The sequence below is a fragment of the Mizuhopecten yessoensis genome, unplaced genomic scaffold (assembly GCF_002113885.1).
Source record: "Mizuhopecten yessoensis strain PY_sf001 unplaced genomic scaffold, ASM211388v2 scaffold10829, whole genome shotgun sequence".
Lineage (NCBI taxonomy): Eukaryota > Metazoa > Mollusca > Bivalvia > Pectinida > Pectinidae > Mizuhopecten > Mizuhopecten yessoensis.
Genome location: NW_018408742.1, coordinates 1,250,549 through 1,272,150, shown reverse-complemented (window position 1 = coordinate 1,272,150; position 21,602 = coordinate 1,250,549). Strand labels below are relative to the sequence as shown.

Sequence of the window (21,602 nt, the reverse complement as noted above, 5' to 3'; positions counted from 1 at the left end):
CGAAGTCAAACATGTGGAGGTCATAGGTCAAGCTTGAGTATCAGATTTCTGCTAGGAACTGAACGTGTGATGTGGCACCGCTCGTGCAAGTTGCTGCCATAACCGGGAAAGGTCTTGCGGGGTATTTAAAGTTGTGTTTTGGACAAAATTAACATTTCAATTCATTGGAAATCTCAAATACCACAATGAACCGTGGGAATGGACAGACTGTCTTCACATTATCAATGTTCGGCTTGGTTTTGTTTTGGTTTGGGGCCACAGTGGTTTCCTGCACAGGTAAGTACAAACACAGCTTGCCGAATAATATTATTGTTACCTAACGTCAGAGATAAACGTACAATACTTAACTGAGTATAAATATTTACAAGTTGGATTCAGTGACATTTAAATTGTACACATCCCGCACCAGTAAGACAAGACTCAAAATCCAGCATCTGTATCATTTTGCACGTCAGCCAATTTTAGCAGCTTGAAGTACAGACAGTAGACTCAACTCTCAATACACCTACAATATGATAAGCCTGTGTCTATGTCTCAATTGTTAATTTCATCTTCTTTAAGTTTTTAATTTCGACAACAATGATATGAATTGTTGGAATTCCGGATTCATTTAATTATCTTTATGTAATAAAGTATCATATGAATTTGACAGAAATATCATAAATTAAACTCTCAAACATGGAGTCTTGGTCATGCCCTGGCTATTAATCTGTCAGATTTTACCAGCAGTGAAGTAATATTGAAGGAAGCTGGTCTGGGTATAGGTTCCTGGTGAATATGTGAAAGGAGTGATATTTATGAATGAATGACCGGTCAGGTATAAATCTGAGAGTGTAAGGTCAATTTATTAATGTAAATAATTTGTTGTCTGTATGTATTTAAACTTGGTTGCCTTGTATTGTTTACCTCGTGTCGGGCAATGTTTACAACCGCTGGCTTCTGCTGTAATCTGGACATTTAAAATAATTCACTTCCATTGCTTTCACTTTCGTAATTTCCGCTGCAGTGTAAAGAGTGTTTTGATTCAGTCCTATAACAATTGTAACGACTTATATTGACCGGGTATTATTGATGTCGTCCCCTAGTTGGTTTAGACTGGTGTACAAGTCGATCTAGAGGTTTGAGGTTCTTAGAGTGTGCGTTTATATTGAGGTTTTCAAACCTCAGACTTGGAGGTTTCATCCTTTTAAAAATTGTTGCCTTCACACTTTGATCAGCACTGTGTGGTGTACCCAGTTGGCTCCACTGACGGGATCAGTCGTTCATCTGGATCAGACTGGGAACGACAAAGTCGCAAGATCTAAAGTCTGAGATGTTGATAATTTGCGTACAACGATGTATCCACAGATTTTTATTGTTATTTGGTTGTTCTGTTACATTGTACAAATTAGATATTTTACAATTAAAACATATACATTTTTCTTGGAAAGTCCATGCTAATTTTTCAAGATCATGTATTTTTTTTTTTTTAATTGTTTCAAGCTACAAAACACTCATATCTTGATATATTTGTTCAAACTTGATAATTAATATACAAAGATGTACATATTACATCTATATCAGGAAGTTGACCAATCATTTGATTGAAGATTATCTCCAGTGTCGCTTCTAACAAGGAAGTTGACTAATAGTATTAACGATTGTTATTTTTTAAGATCATTCATTTGCACAATATTAATTTAGTTTCTCTATAAAAAGGCAAGTTTCAAAATTCTTTTGTTGCTGACCCACAACTGTGGTCAGTCTTATCAAAATGTGTTTCCTAATAAAAGTCAAACGTTTGGAAACTGAAGTTCATTTTTGCAGTTTCTATTTCATTTCAATTTTTTTTAATTGTTCATTTGATGGGTGGCAGTACTAGTAAATAAGTACTTTATGTGAAAATCAATTAATACAATGTTTAATTAATGATGGTCATTATATATCTGTTAATATAAAACAATGTAAATATATTAATAGGTTAAGTGGGAAGCCATTAGCATATGTCTGTGATGATATATATATATAATTACCTGTCAAAGTCCTATCATATATAATTACCTGTCAAAGTCCTATTATACTCAGACTGTCAATAAGGAGATGAGGGCGATCATGATGCTTTATAGTAATGCACTGTTGTAGATTTGACATTTCTACCTGTATACTATTTACCTGTAATAGTGCGTCACTAAATGTCATTGCCTGAAGGTATATTGTACTTTGTCTACAAGACACCTTGACCATATACCAGTATACATATATATATATATATGCACCCATATTGAATGATCGTGTGCGTTTTTTCTATGGTCTGCATTTATTTGGTTTCCTGATTTTTTAGAGCCAAATTGAAAAACACATTCATCAAATTTTGACCTATCTTATTCTATTTTACTCATCTTGGTGACTTGATTACAAAAAAAAGATTTGAAAAGAATTGGAACACAAATCAGCTTTTGAAAAATTATCCTTATAAGTTATTTTACGACAAGTGAAAGATTATACAAAATACATCTGGATTGTAATAATAATCATTAAGCTTCAACCAATCAGTCAATGATTATTTTCATGTTTGATTTATAAATAAGGTTTTTCTGCGAAAAATTGGTGCATCAGAATAAAATTGGTCAAAAGATTTTTATTTGTTGGGATATTTCTTTTGCCAATCTTGGATAAAAAATAAAGGCAATTCAGCTTTCTTTGTTTTGATGAATTCTTAAACCAAATATTGGTGTTTTCTTAATTTCCCAACCAATTTGAATAGTGTCATATATTTTTTGGAAATCTGTCAGAAAAATTTGCTATGAAAACATGCATTTTTTATCCTTTTTTGAAAAGACACAGGTACACGTACTTGTAAAATAGGTAGTGTAAAGTCACGAATGTCAAAGAGACGTACAGAAGGTCTACATGGCAGTAGGTAGTCGATGTAGGTATATATAGATAAGTAAGTGACAAATTGACCCTTTTATGTGCCTCTTCCTGGTCTAGGTTTGCTTCCTGCTCCATAAACATTTCACCCCTCGGGCCTTATTGTCTTGACCCTGTGGCCATTTGAGTGTCGTCTATTAGAAACTCTGTATACCGTGTAGCACTTTTGTCCTGAACAGGATCATATATGCATTACACTAAAGATAAGTTGACCTAAATGCTGGTTATACATATAGACAGATGTTGTGTCAGGGTCGTTTTTGATGTCAAATTTTGGCTCCATTTCCAATGGCAGCAAGTGTTCTATTTTTTTTCAATGGAGAAAAAACAAAAGTTAATTTTCTGCTTTTTACTGTAATTCTGACGACAAAGCAACATTTAAAATAAAATACCAATCATTGTAAATAACATTTGTGTTTAGTTTTTTTTAGATGAATCTTGTACTTAAAGTATAGTTTTGAAGTATAATCGAGGACAGTTTGTTATGAAAACTTTGAAAATAACAACTTATAATATATATCGAATTAAAAAAATGGACTACATCAACAACCATAGGCTTCGAAAATTTTATTGACAAACAAAGAAATGTTGGATTGATAAAATCGCAATACAAATACACTATGTAGATAAATATGCTATTCTTATTACTGTAATCCAATATTTATCCATTTAAAATTAATTTTCTTAGGACTGTGTTTTCATCACATAAGAATCACATTCTAGTTGATGTATTGTGTATATATAGGATTAATGTGGTCCATGTCAAACACTTGTGAGTCAAAATCCTGATGTTTCAAATTTTTTCCTGATGGTTCTGCAATGTTTGAAACATCAAAGTTTGACGGTATTTCATATTTTTAGTCCAGTAATTATAAATGAGTTATAAAACAATGCCAGCCTCAGTTCGTGAGATATTCTTAAAATAAATCACAAAGACTTATAATTTTGTTTTATTATACGCATATATGCTCAAGTTTGAGATTCACATTTTTTTATCAACATGCGTGCAAGAAATACCTTAATTTGTTATCTATCTTCATGTTATTGAGTGGAAATGGATTGATTACAGCAGTAAATATTGACATTTTATGTTTTGTTTTGGTATACATGCATACATGTTTTATATCCTGGGGATCAATGATACTTGATATCTTTATACATCTGTCTCTTGTGGGAAAATCATTATTGCATGGTTTGTTTTTATTGGGTTTAGTGTCCTTAACCCTTTCACCCCATATGTAGATATATGTATTGATGAATCGCATATGGGAATATTTTCATAATCCTCACTCAAGGTCAAGGTAACAAATAAAGGTCAAACATCGGTAGAAATTGTATTTTCTGGAGCATACTATTCCCATCTGTCTTCGCCTGTTTCCATCCATAATCCATTAACTGTTGACATCTTTTAGTTTTTCTCAAGAGCAATAAGTTTTAGAGGGTTATATTGGACCTGGGCCTAGCAGCATCCAGGATGTAGCAGGGCTAGACAATAAGGGTAGCCAATGGTTTGAGACTGAAATCTCCTGCTGGACTTGTGGTTCTAAAACCCCTTTGCCAGAGTGACTGGTCAAACTTTGATATTGCTTATCTTGTTGAATAGTATTGGGTTAGTGGAATTCGCACATGGATTAGTGAAAATTGGAACCTACTTCCCTAAATTGACTAGAGGTATCAAAAATTAATTTCTAGCCCTGTGTGGACGGCTATCAGGTTTGTACAAATATATGACATTGACCTTTATTCAGTTGTAAGGTCACAGGGGTCAAATATCAAATATGATAAAAAAGATAAATGATTTCTTCTCAAGAACCATAATCCTATAGTGTCATGATGTTTGGTCTGTAGCTACAGTATCCCATTGCTGTTCTTACTTTTATTAACCCATTCACCCCTGAAGACGCACTTGAACTCTCCCTATTCAAAGGATTGAATAGTTCATTATGAAATTTCAGGGGGTGAATGGGTTAAATAACATATATGTTTCAATTCATTTCCTGCTGTCTAGGACTTCTTATGTTTTATGCTGAATTTATGACATGATTGTATTTACTGCATAACACACAAAAAAATGATAGCCATGTGATACAATTTATACTGGACTTACTGGTATTTGATTTTGTAAGGTTCAAATGTGACTTAGGGATGAATGGGTTAAGATAAAAAAATTATATGATTTGTTTTAATGGGCAGATAGAGTCTTATATGGTGAGCATTGTTTTGAATGCCAAAGGTCCAGGTTGGCCCTTACATGACATATATAGATGTATATGTAATATTTATGTGTTGAGTACATTCTGTGCATGTCATTTATGTGGGATAGGGCGAGAGTTTGTCTGAAGTAAGTGTCGCTGGTGTATCAACCAAGGGGTTATTTATGACTATAAGGTCGTGCATGTAATACAGAAATCGGTGATGGACATTAATGCTTTCCTTGTGTAAGGTTAAGTGTGTGGTGTCCATGGAATGTTTAATGGGGGGAAATTAACAAAGCGAAAGTTAGAATATTGTATAAAATATGTCAGGAAGATTTACTGTGACACTGTATGCTGTGTTAAGATGTTTGGGATCTGTACATGTATAGGTGATTTTAGTCATCATTGTAAATGATACTTATAATTATATATGAAAATGAGCTGACCGTTACATACTTGGCACAAACCATTCAATATATACATGTACCACTTCAAACTGGTACATGTACATGTATATACAGTCAAATCTGCTCATGATACAGCTGATGTTAAGAGACTCCCTATGTTAAGAGACCTCTTTTAATGTTCCCAAATGTAGTGATTTCATTGTGAACTGAACCTGTATTAACTCATCATTCACCCCTGAAATTTCATAATGAACTGTTCCAAGCTTTGAATTAGAAGAGTTCAAATGTGTCTTCAGGGGCGAATGAGTAATTAAGAGACCACCTTTTCCAGAGGGTGGTCTCTTATAATACAGGTTTGACAGTATAATACAAATATTCCATATGAAGGTCAGAAGCTGGCTACTAATTATAAGCACTTAATTATTAAGATTTGTATACTCCATCAAATGAGAGATGATCGATTACAACTTCGTCTATCCATTTAGATGAGTTATTTCTCAAATAAAACTTACAACATTTAGTATAAAACTACTGTTTGTCTGTGTGTAGTATACAACTACTGTTTGTCTGTGTGTAGTATAAAACTACTGTTCGTCTGTGTGTAGTATAAAACTACTGTACATCTGTGTGAAGTATAAAACTACTGTTTGTCTGTGTGTAGTATACAACTACTGTTTGTCTGAGTGTAGAATAAAACTACTGTTCGTCTGTGTGTAGTATAAAACTCCTGTACGTCTGTGTGTAGTATAAAACTTCTGTACATCTGTGTGTAGTATAAAACTACCGTACATCTGTGTGTAGTATAAAACTACCGTACATCTGTGTGTAGTATAAAACTTCTGTACATCTGTGTGTAGTATAAAACTACTGTACGTCTGTGTGTAGTATAAAACTTCTGTACATCTGTGTGTAGTATAAAACTACCGTACATCTGTGTGTAGTATAAAACTACCGTACATCTGTGTGTAGTATAAAACTACCGTACATCTGTGTGTAGTATAAAACTACCGTACATGTGTGTGTAGTATAAAACTACTGTACGTCTGTGTTTAGTATAAAACTACTGTACATCTGTGTGAAGTATAAAACTACTGTACATCTGTGTGTTGTATAAAAATACTGTTTGTCTGTGTGTAGTATAAACCTACTGTTTGTCTGTGTGTAGTATAACACTACTGTACTTCTATGTGTAGTATAAAACTACTGTAGATCTGTGTGTAGTATAAAACTACTGTACATCTGTGTGTAGTATAAAAATACTGTTTGTCTGTGTGTAGTATAAAACTACTGTTCATCTGTGTGTAGTATAAAAATACTGTTTGTGTGTAGCATTAAACTACTGTACATCTGTATAAAACTACTGTAGATCTGTGTGAAGTATAAAACTACTGTTTGTCTGTGTGTAGTATAAAACTACTGTTCGTCTGTGTGCAGTATAAAACTACTGTTCGTCTGTGTGCAGTATAAAACTACTGTTCGTCTGTGTGTAGTATGAAACTACTGTTCGTCTGTGTGTAGTATTAAACTACTGTATGTCTGTGTGTAGTATAAAACTACTGTCTGTCTGTGTGTAGTATAAAACTACTGTACACAGATCTACAGTAGTTTTATACTACACACAGATCTACAGTAGTTTTATACTACACACAGACGAAAAGTAGTTTTATACTACACACAGACGAAAAGTAGTTTTATACTACACACAGACGAACAGTAGTATAAAACTACTGTTCGTCTGTGTGTAGTATAAAACTACTGTAGATCTGTGTTTAGTATAAAACTACTGTAGATCTGTGTGTAGTATAAAACTACTGTTCGTCTGTGTGTAGTATTAAACTACTGTATGTCTGTGTGTAGTATAAAACTACTGTAGATCTGTGTGTAGTATAAAACTACTGTAGATCTGTGTGTAGTATTAAACTACTATACGTCTGTGTGTAGTATAAAACTACTGTACATCTGTGTGGGTTTTCTCCAGGTATTCTGATTTGATACACCCACTGCATGTAACCCAATAGTGTGTGTATCCATCTCACGGGCCAACAAGAATGATTAACATAAATTAGAAAAACTTGATTCATACAATTGTTGTAAACTAAATTCAGTTTATCTGAAAATACTGTTGTTTCCCTTATATTAAGAGCCGTAGCTATACATGTTCATCTTTTATACCCCAGCCAAAACTTAAATGTTCAAAAATCTATTAAGGAGCATATTTGTGGAAATTGTTTATTGGAAAAAGGTCAAAATTGATTTAAATGCTGAAGATGAAATCATGGGAATGATCGAGTTTCTGGCTGCCAAAATGAACTCGTGAGTTGGTCATCACAATAACAAATTTAATATTCTGTTTCTCATATAGGTACCTACATCATATAAGTTTTGTATATTTATACATGTATCACAATAGTTACTAAAGTCAGTAAGATGTCAAGCTGTGCATGGTTATTTAAAAAAGCTGGCATTATCCCAAAAAATATTTTCATTATACACAACAGATGGGACAGAAATAATTATTTCCAAAATTATTCACGATAATGTGTGCATTATTTATGGTTGCAATATACATAAACACGTATACCTCTGGTATAAAACATGTTTTTCTCTCGCACTTGAGTTTCCCTGGTCATATATTCCTCATTTGGGCCGTTAGAATAAGGAGTAAGAGGTATATCTATTATACCCATCAGTTGTGAGTGACCGAATCTAACGACAACAATGACCCGTAGGCCTATCAATGTCATTGCTGTTTCATTGTAGTAAAGCATGTATTGACCTTGGCTTGTGGTAGGGAAATGTGATTCTTTGTCTCCCCTTGATTATATTAACCATTTTCACTTAGGGTTCATATATACTTTCAAAAATGAATAATTAGGGGCAAACAATAATGTTTCCATACAACGGGCAATAAATGTAAAAATGAATAATATTTTTATACTGTGTCATTTGAACTACATGTATGTGCTACAAACAAAACATGAAAGATACATGTAAATTGTATATAGATTGAAACAGAACTTTCACAGTATTTATGACATTATGTTTGTTGGGATTTAAACTAGTTTATTTAACTTCTCTTTATCTACTTTTCAGACCTTCAGTTACAAGTGATCACAGTAGCGACAAAGACAAACGATGGTCTCAGGAGATACATGCAGTCTGCACAGAAGTATGGATACGATGTCAAGGTATAAAATTGATAATTACTTTATAATGATGTCATTTCTGTCTGTTTGTTTGTGTATTACATCCATCGGTCATTTAAGGATGTGCCATGTTTTTGGTGGTAGAGGTAAGCAAGTTCCCAGAGGAATAACCACCGACCTGCGGCCAGTACCCTGCGACAGCTGCCCTACATAGGCCTCGAGTCTGCAACGCAGTTGTGGAGGTTTTGTGATCCAGACAGTCGGGCTCTTTAACCACTCGGCCACCTTGGCCCTGTCATTTCTGTCAAGTTCAAAGTCACAGCATGGCTTTTGAAGATAAATTCCTGCTGATTCCTGTATTTTTCACTTATGATTCTCTTCGTTTTAAATTTCAAATATAGATTTGCTAAATAAAATATATGAGAAAACCTTGATCTGTTTTGATATACCTCAATAAAAATTGTATACAGTGCATGATGGGTTGCAAGTAAAGCGGTATGTACAGTAGCTTCAAAATTCTTGATCAATCAAACTACACGTAGAAGTGGATAAATATTGGAGAATTCACCAAAATGGGTTTATATACAATGAATGGTTTTTAAATACCTAGCTATATGCTGTAACATTAGTTTAATTGTTTTTGTTTGTTGAAAAACAAAATCAAGGGGAGATAACTGTACTCTAGTGCAGTGGAAAAGGTATCTCTAATTATAACCAATATATATATAATGTTTTGTCTCTTTCCCACCTGTACATGCATCTGCCTTCATAGACATAAGTCCGAAATATTCTGACGTTTTATTGACTTTTTTCATATCGGTCTGTCGTCGATTAACGTCAGAACTCCGGCCCATTATAATATGTGGGAAATATGCGCCCCGCGCCCGAAGAGCACTTTTAACTGATATTTTAGAAACAAATCGTCACTTTCACACACATGTCGCACATGGATCGAAAGATCTATTCTTTATTCACTTGGTGGTACCAATAACATGTTTCAAAGATCATTACGAAAAGTATTTTCCAACGTTTTCTATACCAACCCATGTTTTTAATGGAAATTAGGCCATAAGCAATTTCACATGACTTGACGAGATCTCGCGTTACCGAAGGTATTTCCCAACGTTATGATGTAGGCCAGCAAGATTTTAGTCACATGGCATTAGAAGGCGGGGCTATCAAAAAACTAGAGTAAAACAGAGTAAGTTTGAAAAAATATGTTTTTAGTGATTGTATTGGTTGTTTGAGGCATGTTATGTATGTTCATCTTGTGCATAAAGAATAGATCCATGTACGACATGTGTGCGAAAGTGTGCGAAAGTGACGATTTGTTTCTAAAATATCAGTTTGAGGTGCGCTTCGGGTGCGAGTGGCATATTTCCCGCCTATTATAGAGGGCCGGAGTTCTGACGTTAATCGACGACAGACCGATATGAAAAATATCGATAAAACTTCAGAATAATTCGGACTAATATACATGTATATGCAAATTCGTTGTTACTGGGAAATGAAACTCTGAATAAAGCAAATATCTCCTACCTATATTTGCAAATAAGTTTGCTTGAAACATAATATAAAGATAAGAAACCATCAATATTAGTGAAATAGTGTTTTTTTCCTGTAAAGTTAGGATGGGGCCTTTTTGTCTCATTTTAGGAAGAAACCATACCAAATGGGAGGGAAATTTTTCAAGAGTAAAATGCAAATTTCTGGATTAAGGCATATATATGACATAGTTTCAATTGGGAATGGAGCCTGTTATCGGCCCCAGAAAGACCCCAGAGAAAATCACTGTGAAATGTTACTTTGATCACATTTTCTGTTTCAGGTCCTGGGATTCGGTCAAGAGTGGGAAGGTGGAAATATGGAGCTAGGAGTTGGTGGAGGTCAAAAGATTAACATGATGAAGGAAGGACTGCAGGAGTTCGCGGGTCGCGATGACCTTCTGCTCATGTTTACAGATAGGTAGGTTTGGTCAAATATGGACACACCTCTGGTAGGGTCTGGAGGAAAAGGTCAAGGTCAAATATGAACCTACAATGCAGTTGAATGTACCACAAAATGTTAAAGTTACATTAACTTTATAGACGAGTCAGAAATAAAAAAAAGTCCAGGTGTAGGTGTTTTAATCTTGAATAATTACTTTGTTATCAACAAAACAAGTGTTGTGCATCCATGCAAGACTACTTCAAAGAAAGTCATTAAAGTTAAATAAAACTTGTCAGTAGATAGGTAAGCATATGTCTAAGATCTCTTAACCAATTCACCCCTAAGGTCACATTTGAACCTTACTGAATCAAAGACTTGGCAAGTCCAGTTTATAAATGAAGGGGTGTATGAGTTGATTTACTGTTAAGATTCCCTGACACAAACAGCTGTTTGATTTTCCAGTTATGACGTCGTGTTTACCAACACTGCAGAGGAGTTACTGAAAAAGTTCAAGAAATTTGATGCCCGAGTCCTGTTTTCGGCGGAGGGATACTGCTGGCCAAATCAAGAGTTAGCCGTGAGTATTACCACAATTTTATGTTTCACCCACAGGATATTGTTACCAGGTAACAGTAAACGGAGGAAAATTTAGGTTAGGCAAAATACAAATGATGTTTCCGGTAAGATGACTGAATTTCCTTTTTTTCATTGTTTTTTTTTTGAGGAGTACTCCAGGTACAAGTATCCTGGAGCTTAAAAAGTGTGGTGGCACTCCGAGTCCAACATCAAGATTTTCTACGAACAATTTCTTACGGATCCCTGTTCCACTGTATTGTAGTTTTTCTTTACGCAGTAACCTCCCCTTAGATATATGTGTAACACAGATGGGTCAGGACACCTCCGTTAACCAGCTGTAAGCTCAGGTTGGAGTTAAAAATATTTCTGAGGACCAGGGTTTTGATGCTGGTGGAGCCCTGCTGAATTTATATAGTATTTTGTTTATTTCATCTTTTTTTTTAATTTTTTCATTGAAAGTCTGGCAAGGTATTGTTTTCTTTTCAAAAATGATTTATCAATGTTTAAGTCAAGCAAGAAAAAACAGTTTCCAATACTTACAATGCGTAGTAACAGTTTTTGTCAGTGGTACTGGCATCCTTTAGACCCATATAGCATAGTCTTGATATTTCACCTATAGCTTGATGGGCTGAATTGGCTATCAACATTATCCATGACCTTGACAGACATTCAAGTTCATGACAATCAAATATGTTGAAAACTTCAAATGACTTGAAGCATTTCAACAGTAAAAAATAATTTACAAAAATTATGAAGTAACAAATAGACCTCTTGTTCAAATAATGATATTTTGAACATATTATCAATAATTGATTAAGCAGACATCTTTTGAATTAATTTTGCTGTGAATGTCTTTATTTTTTGCCTAGAGTATGTTTTCATGTTTCTGAAAGTTAGAAAACAGATTTTGTAAGTAATCAGTTACAATAATCGTAATCTTACAGATATATAATATCAGAAGTATAGGAAGAAATTAATTAGATAATATGATTTATGGAGTTACTGTTAAACTCACTTTCACCAATATAAATGGTACTTTTGTATGGACCTTGTTGTCCTTCATAAAGTTGTGCATTTGACCACAGGAATGTCAAAAATTAGCATTTTTTTTATTAAAAATATATTATTGGTGTTCCGATTAATCGACAAAGTCGAGCAACGGTCAGTTAAGCTATTAAACCTAATTAATCGAGTACAAAATCCATGATGGATTTTAGTCGGTTTAGTTAGCTCTTAACTGCTAGTTAGGACTATATATTACAGATTCAGTGTTTGGAGAGTGGTATTTCTTATATTTACATGGTATCACAATGTGATACAGCAACAGCATGGAGGATTTCACTATGTATTTCTATAAAACAATTACTAATCGATCATCGGTTGGTTAATGGTAAAATTTCAACCATTTCCCAACACTAAAAATATAGATATTCACCATCAGATTTTAACAAATTAACTCTAATTTTGTTGTAAAAAGATCTTTGGGTTGTCTCCCCTCAAACTCATTTATGATCACCAGTAATGTTATATTATCTACCTTTCAGCAGAACAAATGAAATCACAACTCAGTTAGTCTTAAAGCTTTATTGAATACACATTCAGCATTCTACAAACTCGGATATATACANGGGGGGGGAAGTAATTTTAGGTAGGGTACAATTTTACAGCTTTTTATAATACTACTCTTTTGCCCCCAGGATTTGATCTTAAAAATTCCCTTATTCTTTCAAATCTCCTTTTGATCCAAAATCCTCCCATCCAAATAGTCATATGCAGCATTTGACATGCATTAAGGACTTTTCCCCAAGAATTCATTCATTTACTAAAAATATATCAAAAGTGAAAATAATGCATAATTAAGAAAATTTATATATATATATAACCGTGAATTTTTACCAATTTTGATCATTTTCTGAAAGATGTTTTTCTGATAAAAATTTATCTAGAAAAATTTATCTGGAAAAATTTAGCTGGAAAAATTTGGCTTTCCCAAACAAACTCGGATTAATCCCTGGGGGAGGGGAGGAGATGTTCAAGAACCCATTGCCAACTCTGGGAACATTGCTGTTTATTTCCATATTTTGTCTTCAATCATCAGTATTTTGAATATATATATGTAAAAACAAAAAGCTTGCTGTGCAAAATAGAGTGCCTTAATTAAGAAATTTATTAATAAACAAGTTGTTGATTTAGAGTTTTTATGTATACAATTTTCTATAGCATGTGCATATTATGGGTGAAACAATTTATCAGTCTGCTAATCGGTTAAAATTCAAAAATTCTCTCAAATCATAAGTCCTAAATAAAGTATTTTACAGTTATGTAAAATAGACAAATTCAGATCATGGGCCCATTAAAACGAAACACAAACTAAATAAAACCCTTGCCTACCTTGATTTTCTATGTCAATCTAGACAAGAATTTCTTCTATGGGTTAATTCTCTTCACACATATAAATTACAACTGCACTTCACCAATTGAGAATTAAGTACGGTCCTATCTTCATGATCTATTCTCGTTACATAATATCCTTTTTTATATGAGTTGGAAGATGAAATGAGAGGCATTATATCGAGGTTTTACCATAATAGATTTGAAATGAATCGCATCAAAATTCTATAGCTTGCATTAACCTTATACCATCCAGAAAAACCTTATGAACTTAAGATTTAGTCAAAAAGACATCTTATATATTCACTTCCGACTTGTTAGATAAACCTGCGATGAGTTGGTAAAAATGGGTAACACCCTGTAAGATTTTTGTGATGTCATCTTCCAATTGTGACGTCGTAGTTCAGGGCCATAGTTTTCCATTTGGAAAAGGGAATAATGTATGGCCAAGAGGAACATATGGTTTTCCAGATACAATATCGGAGTTAGAGAAATATGATGACCAACTATCGCTCATTTAGGCAACCTCTATTTTTGTCGTGATTCATTTCATAAAACAAACATAAATACATGCATCAATATTAAAAATAGGCTAACATGTTTGTCACAACTTAAAAAAAGCCATTTTGTTCTCAATAAGAAGCTATACAGGTAAAATCTGCTTGTAATATATATTTTTGTATTATCAAATTGTAAAATTGTTAAAAACTCATAAAAAGGTCAAATTTTTCAACAATAATAGGAAATATTGTATAAAAAGGGATATTATAAACAAATTTGAAAACAAACTCATTCAGTATTAACTTTGGTATGGTTGATTGTCCCAGACATCTATTTATACAGTATATGTTCATACCAGGTTTCCCTGATGAACCTCTAAAGAGGTGAAAGCACTAGGGAGGTACCAAGAAACTCTTGTTTTTTTATATTCATACCAGGGTATGTTTGAATAAGTTATACACACGTATATATACATTATATATAGGTACTGCACATTTTTCATGCAGTAACATTCTTCGGTAGGGAGTCCCACCACTTTTCCACTGAAAATTAACTTTCCTGTTAATTTGTTATTTATATATGATAAAGACAACTACAGATTGAAGGCATTTTTGGGGAGCTATGATATTCTGAAGTTATTCCCAGTAATACAGAAATGAATTACAACTACAAATGATTCAGGAATGTAGCTCAGTGGAAAAGCTCACAGCTTTATATTATCAAAAGTTCTGTGATTGAATCCAGTCCAAAGACTAAACATCTTTGGAATTTCACATTATAATACACTGATAAATAGATGTGCAATAGGGGTTTAAAAAGTTTCAACGGTCAAGGTCAAGGACACTTACTGAAAATAGTGTTACTAAAAATAGACAATGGGTGTGGGTAGGAAATAGCTAGGCCATGGAGGAGAGTTGGGGTTAGGGGGAATGGGTTATGGTCCCTATCTAAGGATACGGAAGACTAATCTTTTTAAGCCGCTCTTGGTGAGAGCCGAGCTCTTGGTGAGAGCCGAGCGGCTTATTAATTCTGTCCAGAGTACGAAATGACAGACCCACTTCTGTTCGGGTTGCGTGTGCATAATTCACTCTTGCATGCTTCCGCTTTATAGTTTCGTTATCGTAAATAGTAAGAAGAATCTCGGACACTCACCTGTGGGTTACATAAAGTCTTCTGATACTCTTCTCCAAATAATAATCCATACTTTAAATAATTGCAAAATGTTTATCTCCGGTGCATTCTACGGGCGTTGTGGGGGTGAAATTGGTGCACTGGGTTTGAGCGTTTTAGCAACTCGGATTGAGGTCTGAGGAGGTTTATGCGTGTGAAACACATATGATTCGAGAAAGCACATGTGAAGACTGTCAAGCACTGACGCTGTCTGTAGAAGGAAGAAGTAAATATATATACTTATAAACCATATGAGTGATGAAGTATAACCTTTATTTTAATGTTTCAAACGGGAACGTAATATGACATATCGTGCTTAGTTTGATAATGGTAATGGCTTATTTAAAGTGGTGAGCAGCTTTAATGTCACACTGACATAATTCTAGTTTAAATTTGACATGGTGATTCACTGATATGTAGATGTCGAATAGGGATTTAAAGAGTTTCTAAGGTCAAGGTCACTGTTACTAAAAATAGACCATAGGGGGTACAGCCATGCATATAGCAGGGTCGTGACCCTTGTTGACCTGTCATTGATCAAGTTATTATTCATCTTTGGTAGAACTAAGTGAAAGTTTCTGTTGTCTGTACAGATCTGTGAATATAATATTGTCTGTAAAATAAAATGAATTTATGCAGTACCAAGTTTTTCGTTCAGTTACAAATTACCGTATTTATCTAGTTATAAGCCCATGCTTGGTAATCCACACAAATATATATATTGCTGTTAGGAAGAAATGCCAACAAAAGGATTTTCATTGTCCTGTAATAAGCCCCCCCCCCCCCCCCCCCCCCTACTTTCAGACAGAGATTGTGTGTTAGCCCCCTGGGCTTATTGCAGGATAATTAGGTCACCTAAGCTTTGCTCAAGTGACCTATTCTGATCACTTTCCGTCCGTCGTCGTCGTGCGTAAACTTTTTACATTTTCAACTTCATCTCAAGAACCAGCGGATGGAAATTTGTTCAAACATGGTCAGAATCAACCTTGGTAGATGAGGCTATAAAATTGTAAAATTGGGATTCCTACCCCAATCTCTGGGGCCAGGGTGGGGCCCCAAAGGGAAAATTAACCAATATTTCAAAAATCTTCTTCTCCAGACTCAGAGGTACTACAGGCATTTTCTCTGCATGGATGGAAAGATCATCAGGGGCTTTACTTAAATTGTAAGTTTCATGACCCCTGAGCTATCTGTTCTCCCTTGGGGAGGGGGTAAAGTTTACTATAGTTTATATAGGGAAACAACACTTTTGGGTATATTTTGACAATTTTCTGTAGGAAATTATTCTAACTTGGTGAGAATTATCCTTGGAGGAAGATGGTTTTAAATTGTAAAATTGGGATTCCTACCCCAACCCTATGGGGCCAAGGAGGGCCCCAAAGGAAAAATTTACCAATATTTAGAAAATCTTCTTCTTCAGACTCAGAGGTACTACAGTCAATTTCAGTGCATGGATAGAAAGATCATCAGGAGCTTTATTGAAATTGTCAATTTCAGGACCCCCGGGCCATCCCTTCTCCCTGTGGGAGGGGGTAAAGTTTACTATAGTTTATAGAGAAATAACACTTCTGTGAATATTTTTACAATTTTCTGTAGGAAATAATTAAAATTCCTCTGATGACATGACAAGTATTGCATTTCACTTAGTTTACATGCTGATTTCCATATCACAATAAAATAAAGCTACCAGTACCTATGATGTAACTCAGGTGACCGCTAAGGCCCTTGGGCCTCTTGTTATGGTATATACAGATACTACGTTAATACAGGTACCTATTGTATACTGCTGTGATACCTGATAGGTAATCACAAGGATTGTTTGAAACTTGAATTATTCTGGTTCTTGAGCCTGTTGAGTATCAGCGACATGGTTTTGACTGTTCAGATATTTGACGAACATTGCAATGAAAGCCAGAACAATGAACCACAAATCAAAGCATGTGACAAATTCGCAGAAACTGACGAATATGTTTGGGCCAAATCTAGTGTTGAAATCTAGCTCGTTGATTAACAGGATAAGGGAGGACAAAAACGAAAACAGCTTGAACTGGAAAAACATGGTGTTGAAGTTGTTTATCGCATCAAGTCGATTACAGGCCGAATCAAGTCCATTTCTGCAACAAAAGTTGAGGATGACGGAAATAACCATCACCGAGCAGAAAGTTATGGTAACGAGCATGTAAAGCACCCAGTAGACCGTGATTGGAGCCTCAATGTTGAGGTACAAAATGACAACCAAGTCAAACACTTGACTGACCATGACTCTGATATAGAAAATGACAATCAGATTGTCTTGGATTGTATTGGCCAGTTTCTGAAAGTAGGTACTGAGGAAGTATAGAAAACGCAATGAGAGGTCAAGTACAGGACTCCTGATACGGCCGGAAACAGGTTTTTCAACAGGAATGTTTTCTTCGACAACCATAAAAATAATCAAATACTTGCACGCCATAAAGACCAGATAGAGGAATGCAAGAAAGATTGTGATCGCAAAGAAAATGATAGCTATGACAAGGTAGCAGACGTCGGATTCTGACTCTTCGTCCTCGTCATGTACGACAGTTATGTGATTATGTTCCACCTGAGTTACGTTGGTCATCCCTACCATCACCACATTGGTTTGTTGTTGCTGGACATTTTGTTGCATAGGAACAATATTTTGACCTTCCTGTGGATAGGCAACAGCGTTTGGATGGGAATCCATTTTTTATCAGATTTTTTTCAATTTTGAATGTTGCCAAAAAAATGTATGAATGCAAATTTGTCAAAAGAAAGCTTCTTCAATGATTTTTTTTGTCGAAGAAAATATACTGCAAAAATGTTTAAGCAAATGAAAAGAATTTTCAGTAGTCACAGATCTTACTAATTAATACTACGTCAACTCCAATTTGTATTTAATGCATTGATAAGCGACAAAAAAACCTGTCCTGTTTTAAAACTGTTAGTCTTAGAAAAGTACTACAGAGCTATTGATACAAATAAAAACAATTTTCAAAATGTTTGCAATTATATTACTTATCACAATAAAAATGATATAACAACTTTTATATGACAAAAGTATTTACCTTTTATGGAATGTTAATTAGTTTTCCCGATGTAGATCAGCTTTATTTCGGTGTACTTCTCAATAAACATACCAGTCTTTTACCATAAGTACATTTGACTGGGTAGTCTGGATTGAATATTACAAATGTTTGCCACTAAGTATAGGAAAGGTGAAATGTCTTTGAGTTTTCATTGAATGTTGTTTTCAGGCCTTGAGTTCCTTAAGTGTTGTCTTAGGAATGTTTCTTTCTGATGTAGAGTTGGCCAACAAATGTTGATTTTGATCTAGAGCTGTCTCCGGAATGTTGTTTTCTGATCTTCAGTTTTCCCGGTTGTTTTAGATCAAGACCTGTCTCAGAAATGTTGTTTTTCTGATCTAGAATTGTCCCTCAAATGTTGCTTGGTGATCTGAGCAAAAATCTTGTTTTTCAGTAATATATTCCTAAAAAGTTGTTTCCTTAACAGTATTTCTGTTGCTATAATATGTTCAATGAATAAATTTTCAAGAGTATTCACTAGAAATCTGCATCCAGAATATGTACATTTATACTCCAGTTTTTTTTATTCCAAAGTCGCTTGAATTCCCAGAATGTAAAGCCTAGGTTAAAAACAGTGAGATTCCAAAAGTTTCCACAATAAAGTGTCAAATTTTTAATGAATCACAGACTTTGCCTGGGGGAATATAGCACAAATCCTGCTGTGGGTGTCTTTGATTTTTACAGTAAAATGGTCTGGATATGAATATATAGATACAGATGCACACAAACAAGTAAATGTCTACTGAATATAGTCCAGGTATTCTGCTAGCTGTTGTCTTATCCCACTGCGTTTTAAAATTTCAACGAAGAACATCAATTTTTGTGTGCAAACAAGTCCGTTGAAGTCTTCAAATGTTTTTCCTTTTTCTTCGCTCAAAATAATGCAATGTAAACCAAGGTGATCATTTTTCCGACAAGATTGAAATCATAGAAAAATACAACTGCTTAAAATATGCAGTCACAAGCCTATAGTTTTTAATTCAATTTTCCCACATGAAAAATCACATGCATTTGATTCAACAGTCTTGGATTTTTTTTTTTGGTTTCCAGTATAGCCGATTTAGGAGTCTTCGTATTCAACTGTTAAATCCAGCAAACTGCCCTTTAGATGATTTTCGCATTGATATTAAATTTCAGTTCACTCATTTGAAGTCAGTCAATATAGATTGGTCCTATATTGTTCAGTCATTACTTGTAAATTTGGAAATTAAGCATGAAACTGTTTTCATCCAGTTGAACTTTGGAGGAAGTCTGTCGCAGTGTTACAGGTGTGTTAGCAGACAGCTAGACAAGGAAGAACAATGTGGTGGTCTCTATCATTGCCTGCTGGCGCTTGTTTTACCTAGAATTCCAGGCGTATATGTGCAGTTATCTTGAAACGTTATCAGTTATGTCAAAATGAAGATGCATACATTTAAAAGTGACAAGGACTTTTAAAGTTTTCTGCAAAGTATAGAAGATAGGGAATGTATGTCATGTTCGAATACTGGTATGTGGTCCAATACAATCCTAGTCTGTAGTCAGATACAATCCTGGTCTGTAGTCAAATACAATCCTGGTCTATGGTCCAATCCTAATCTGTAGTCAAATACAATCCTGGTCTGTAGTCCAATAATAGTCTGTAGTCAAATACAATCCTGGTCTGTAGTGAAATACAATCCTAGTCTGTGGTCCAATCCTAGTCTGTGGTCCAATCCTAGTCTGTAGTCAAATACAATCCTGGTCTGTGGTCCAGTACAATCCTGGTATGTGGTCCAGTACAATCCTGTTATGTGGTCCAGTATAATCCTGGTCTGTGGTCCAGTATAATCCTGGTATGTGGTCCAGTACAATCCTGTTATGTGGTCCAGTACAATCCTGGTCTGTGGTTCTGTGGTCCAATCCTAGTCTGTAGTCAAATACGATCCTGGTCTGTAGTCAAATACAATCCTGGTCTATGGTCCAACCCTAATCTGTAGTCAAATACAATCCTGGTCTGTAGTCCAATAATAATCTGTAATCAAATACAATCCTAGTCTGTGGTCCAATCCTAGTCTGTAGTCAAATACAATCCTGGTCTGTTGTCAAATAATAGTCTGTAGTCAAATACAATCCTAGTCTGTGGTCCAATCCTAATCTGTAGTCAAATACAATCCTGGACTGTGATGCAATCCTAGTCTGTAGTCAAATACAATCCTGGTCTGTAGTCAAATACAATCCTGGTCTGTGGATCAGTGCAATCCTGGTCTGTGGATCAGTACAATTAAAAAAATATCATGGTCTGTGGTCCAATAATAGTCAGTAGTCAAATACAATCCGGGTCTGTAGTCAAATACAATCCTAGTCTGTGGTCCAATCCTAGTCTATAGTAAAAAAATATCATGGTCTGTGGTCCAATCCTAGTCTGTAGTCAAATAGAATCCTAGTCTGTGTTCCAATCCTAGTCTGTAGTCAAATACAATCCTGGTCTGTAGTCAAATACAATCCTTGTCTGTATTTCAATACAATCCTGGTCTGTGGTCCAATCCTAGTCTGTAGTCAAATACAATACTGGTCTGTGGTCAAATACAATCCTGGTCTGTGGTCCATTATCCTAGTCTGTAGTCAAATACAATCCTAGTCTGTGGTCCAATCCTGGTTTGTGTGGTCCAATCCTAGTCTGTAGTCAAATACAATCCTGGTTTGTGGTCCAATCCTAGCCTGTAGTCAAATACAATCCTAGTCTGTGGTCCAATCCTAGTCTGTAGTCAAAAACAATCCTGGTCTGTAGTCAAATACAATCCTGGTCTGTAGTGAAATACAATCCTGGTCTGTGGTCCAGTTCAATCCTGGTCTGTAGTCAAATACAAGCCTGGTCTGTGGTCAAATCCAATCCTGGTCTGTGGTCCAATCCTAGTCTGTAGTCAAATACAATCCTGGTCTGTAGTCAAAAACAATCCTGGTCTGTAGTAAAATACAATCCTGGTCTGTGGTCCAATCCTAGTCTGTAGTCAAATACAATCCAGGTCTGAAGTCAAATACAATCCTGGTCTGTAGTAAAATACAATCCTGGTCTGTAGTCAAATACAATCCTGGTCTGTAGTCAAATACAATCCTGATCTGTAGTCCAGTACAATCCAAGTCTGTGGTCCAGTACAATCCTGGTATGTTGTCCAGTATAATCCTGGTCTGTGGATCAGTACAATCCTGGTCTGTGGATCAGTACAATCCTGGTCTGTGGTTCAGTCCACTCCTGGTCTGTGGTCCAGTACAATCCGGGTATGTTGTCCAGTACAATCCTGGTCTGTTGTCCAGTACAATCCTGGTCCGTGGATC

The 21,602-nt window shown here is 35.0% G+C and overlaps 1 protein-coding gene across 2 annotated transcripts in view; it reads left to right on the top strand.

Annotated features, from left to right (window-relative positions):
- The window catches only part of LOC110462775 (procollagen-lysine,2-oxoglutarate 5-dioxygenase 1-like), a 74,558-nt gene continuing 52,956 nt past the window's right edge, over positions 1–21,602 (top strand). For both annotated transcript variants that reach the window (XM_021516929.1, XM_021516928.1), the window contains exons 1-4: positions 1–276; positions 8,606–8,700; positions 10,487–10,623; positions 11,050–11,164. In XM_021516929.1, coding sequence (XP_021372604.1) covers positions 186–276; positions 8,606–8,700; positions 10,487–10,623; positions 11,050–11,164 — 438 coding nt within the window. In that variant the 5' untranslated portion in view covers positions 1–185. The remainder of the gene's footprint in view (positions 277–8,605; positions 8,701–10,486; positions 10,624–11,049; positions 11,165–21,602) is intronic.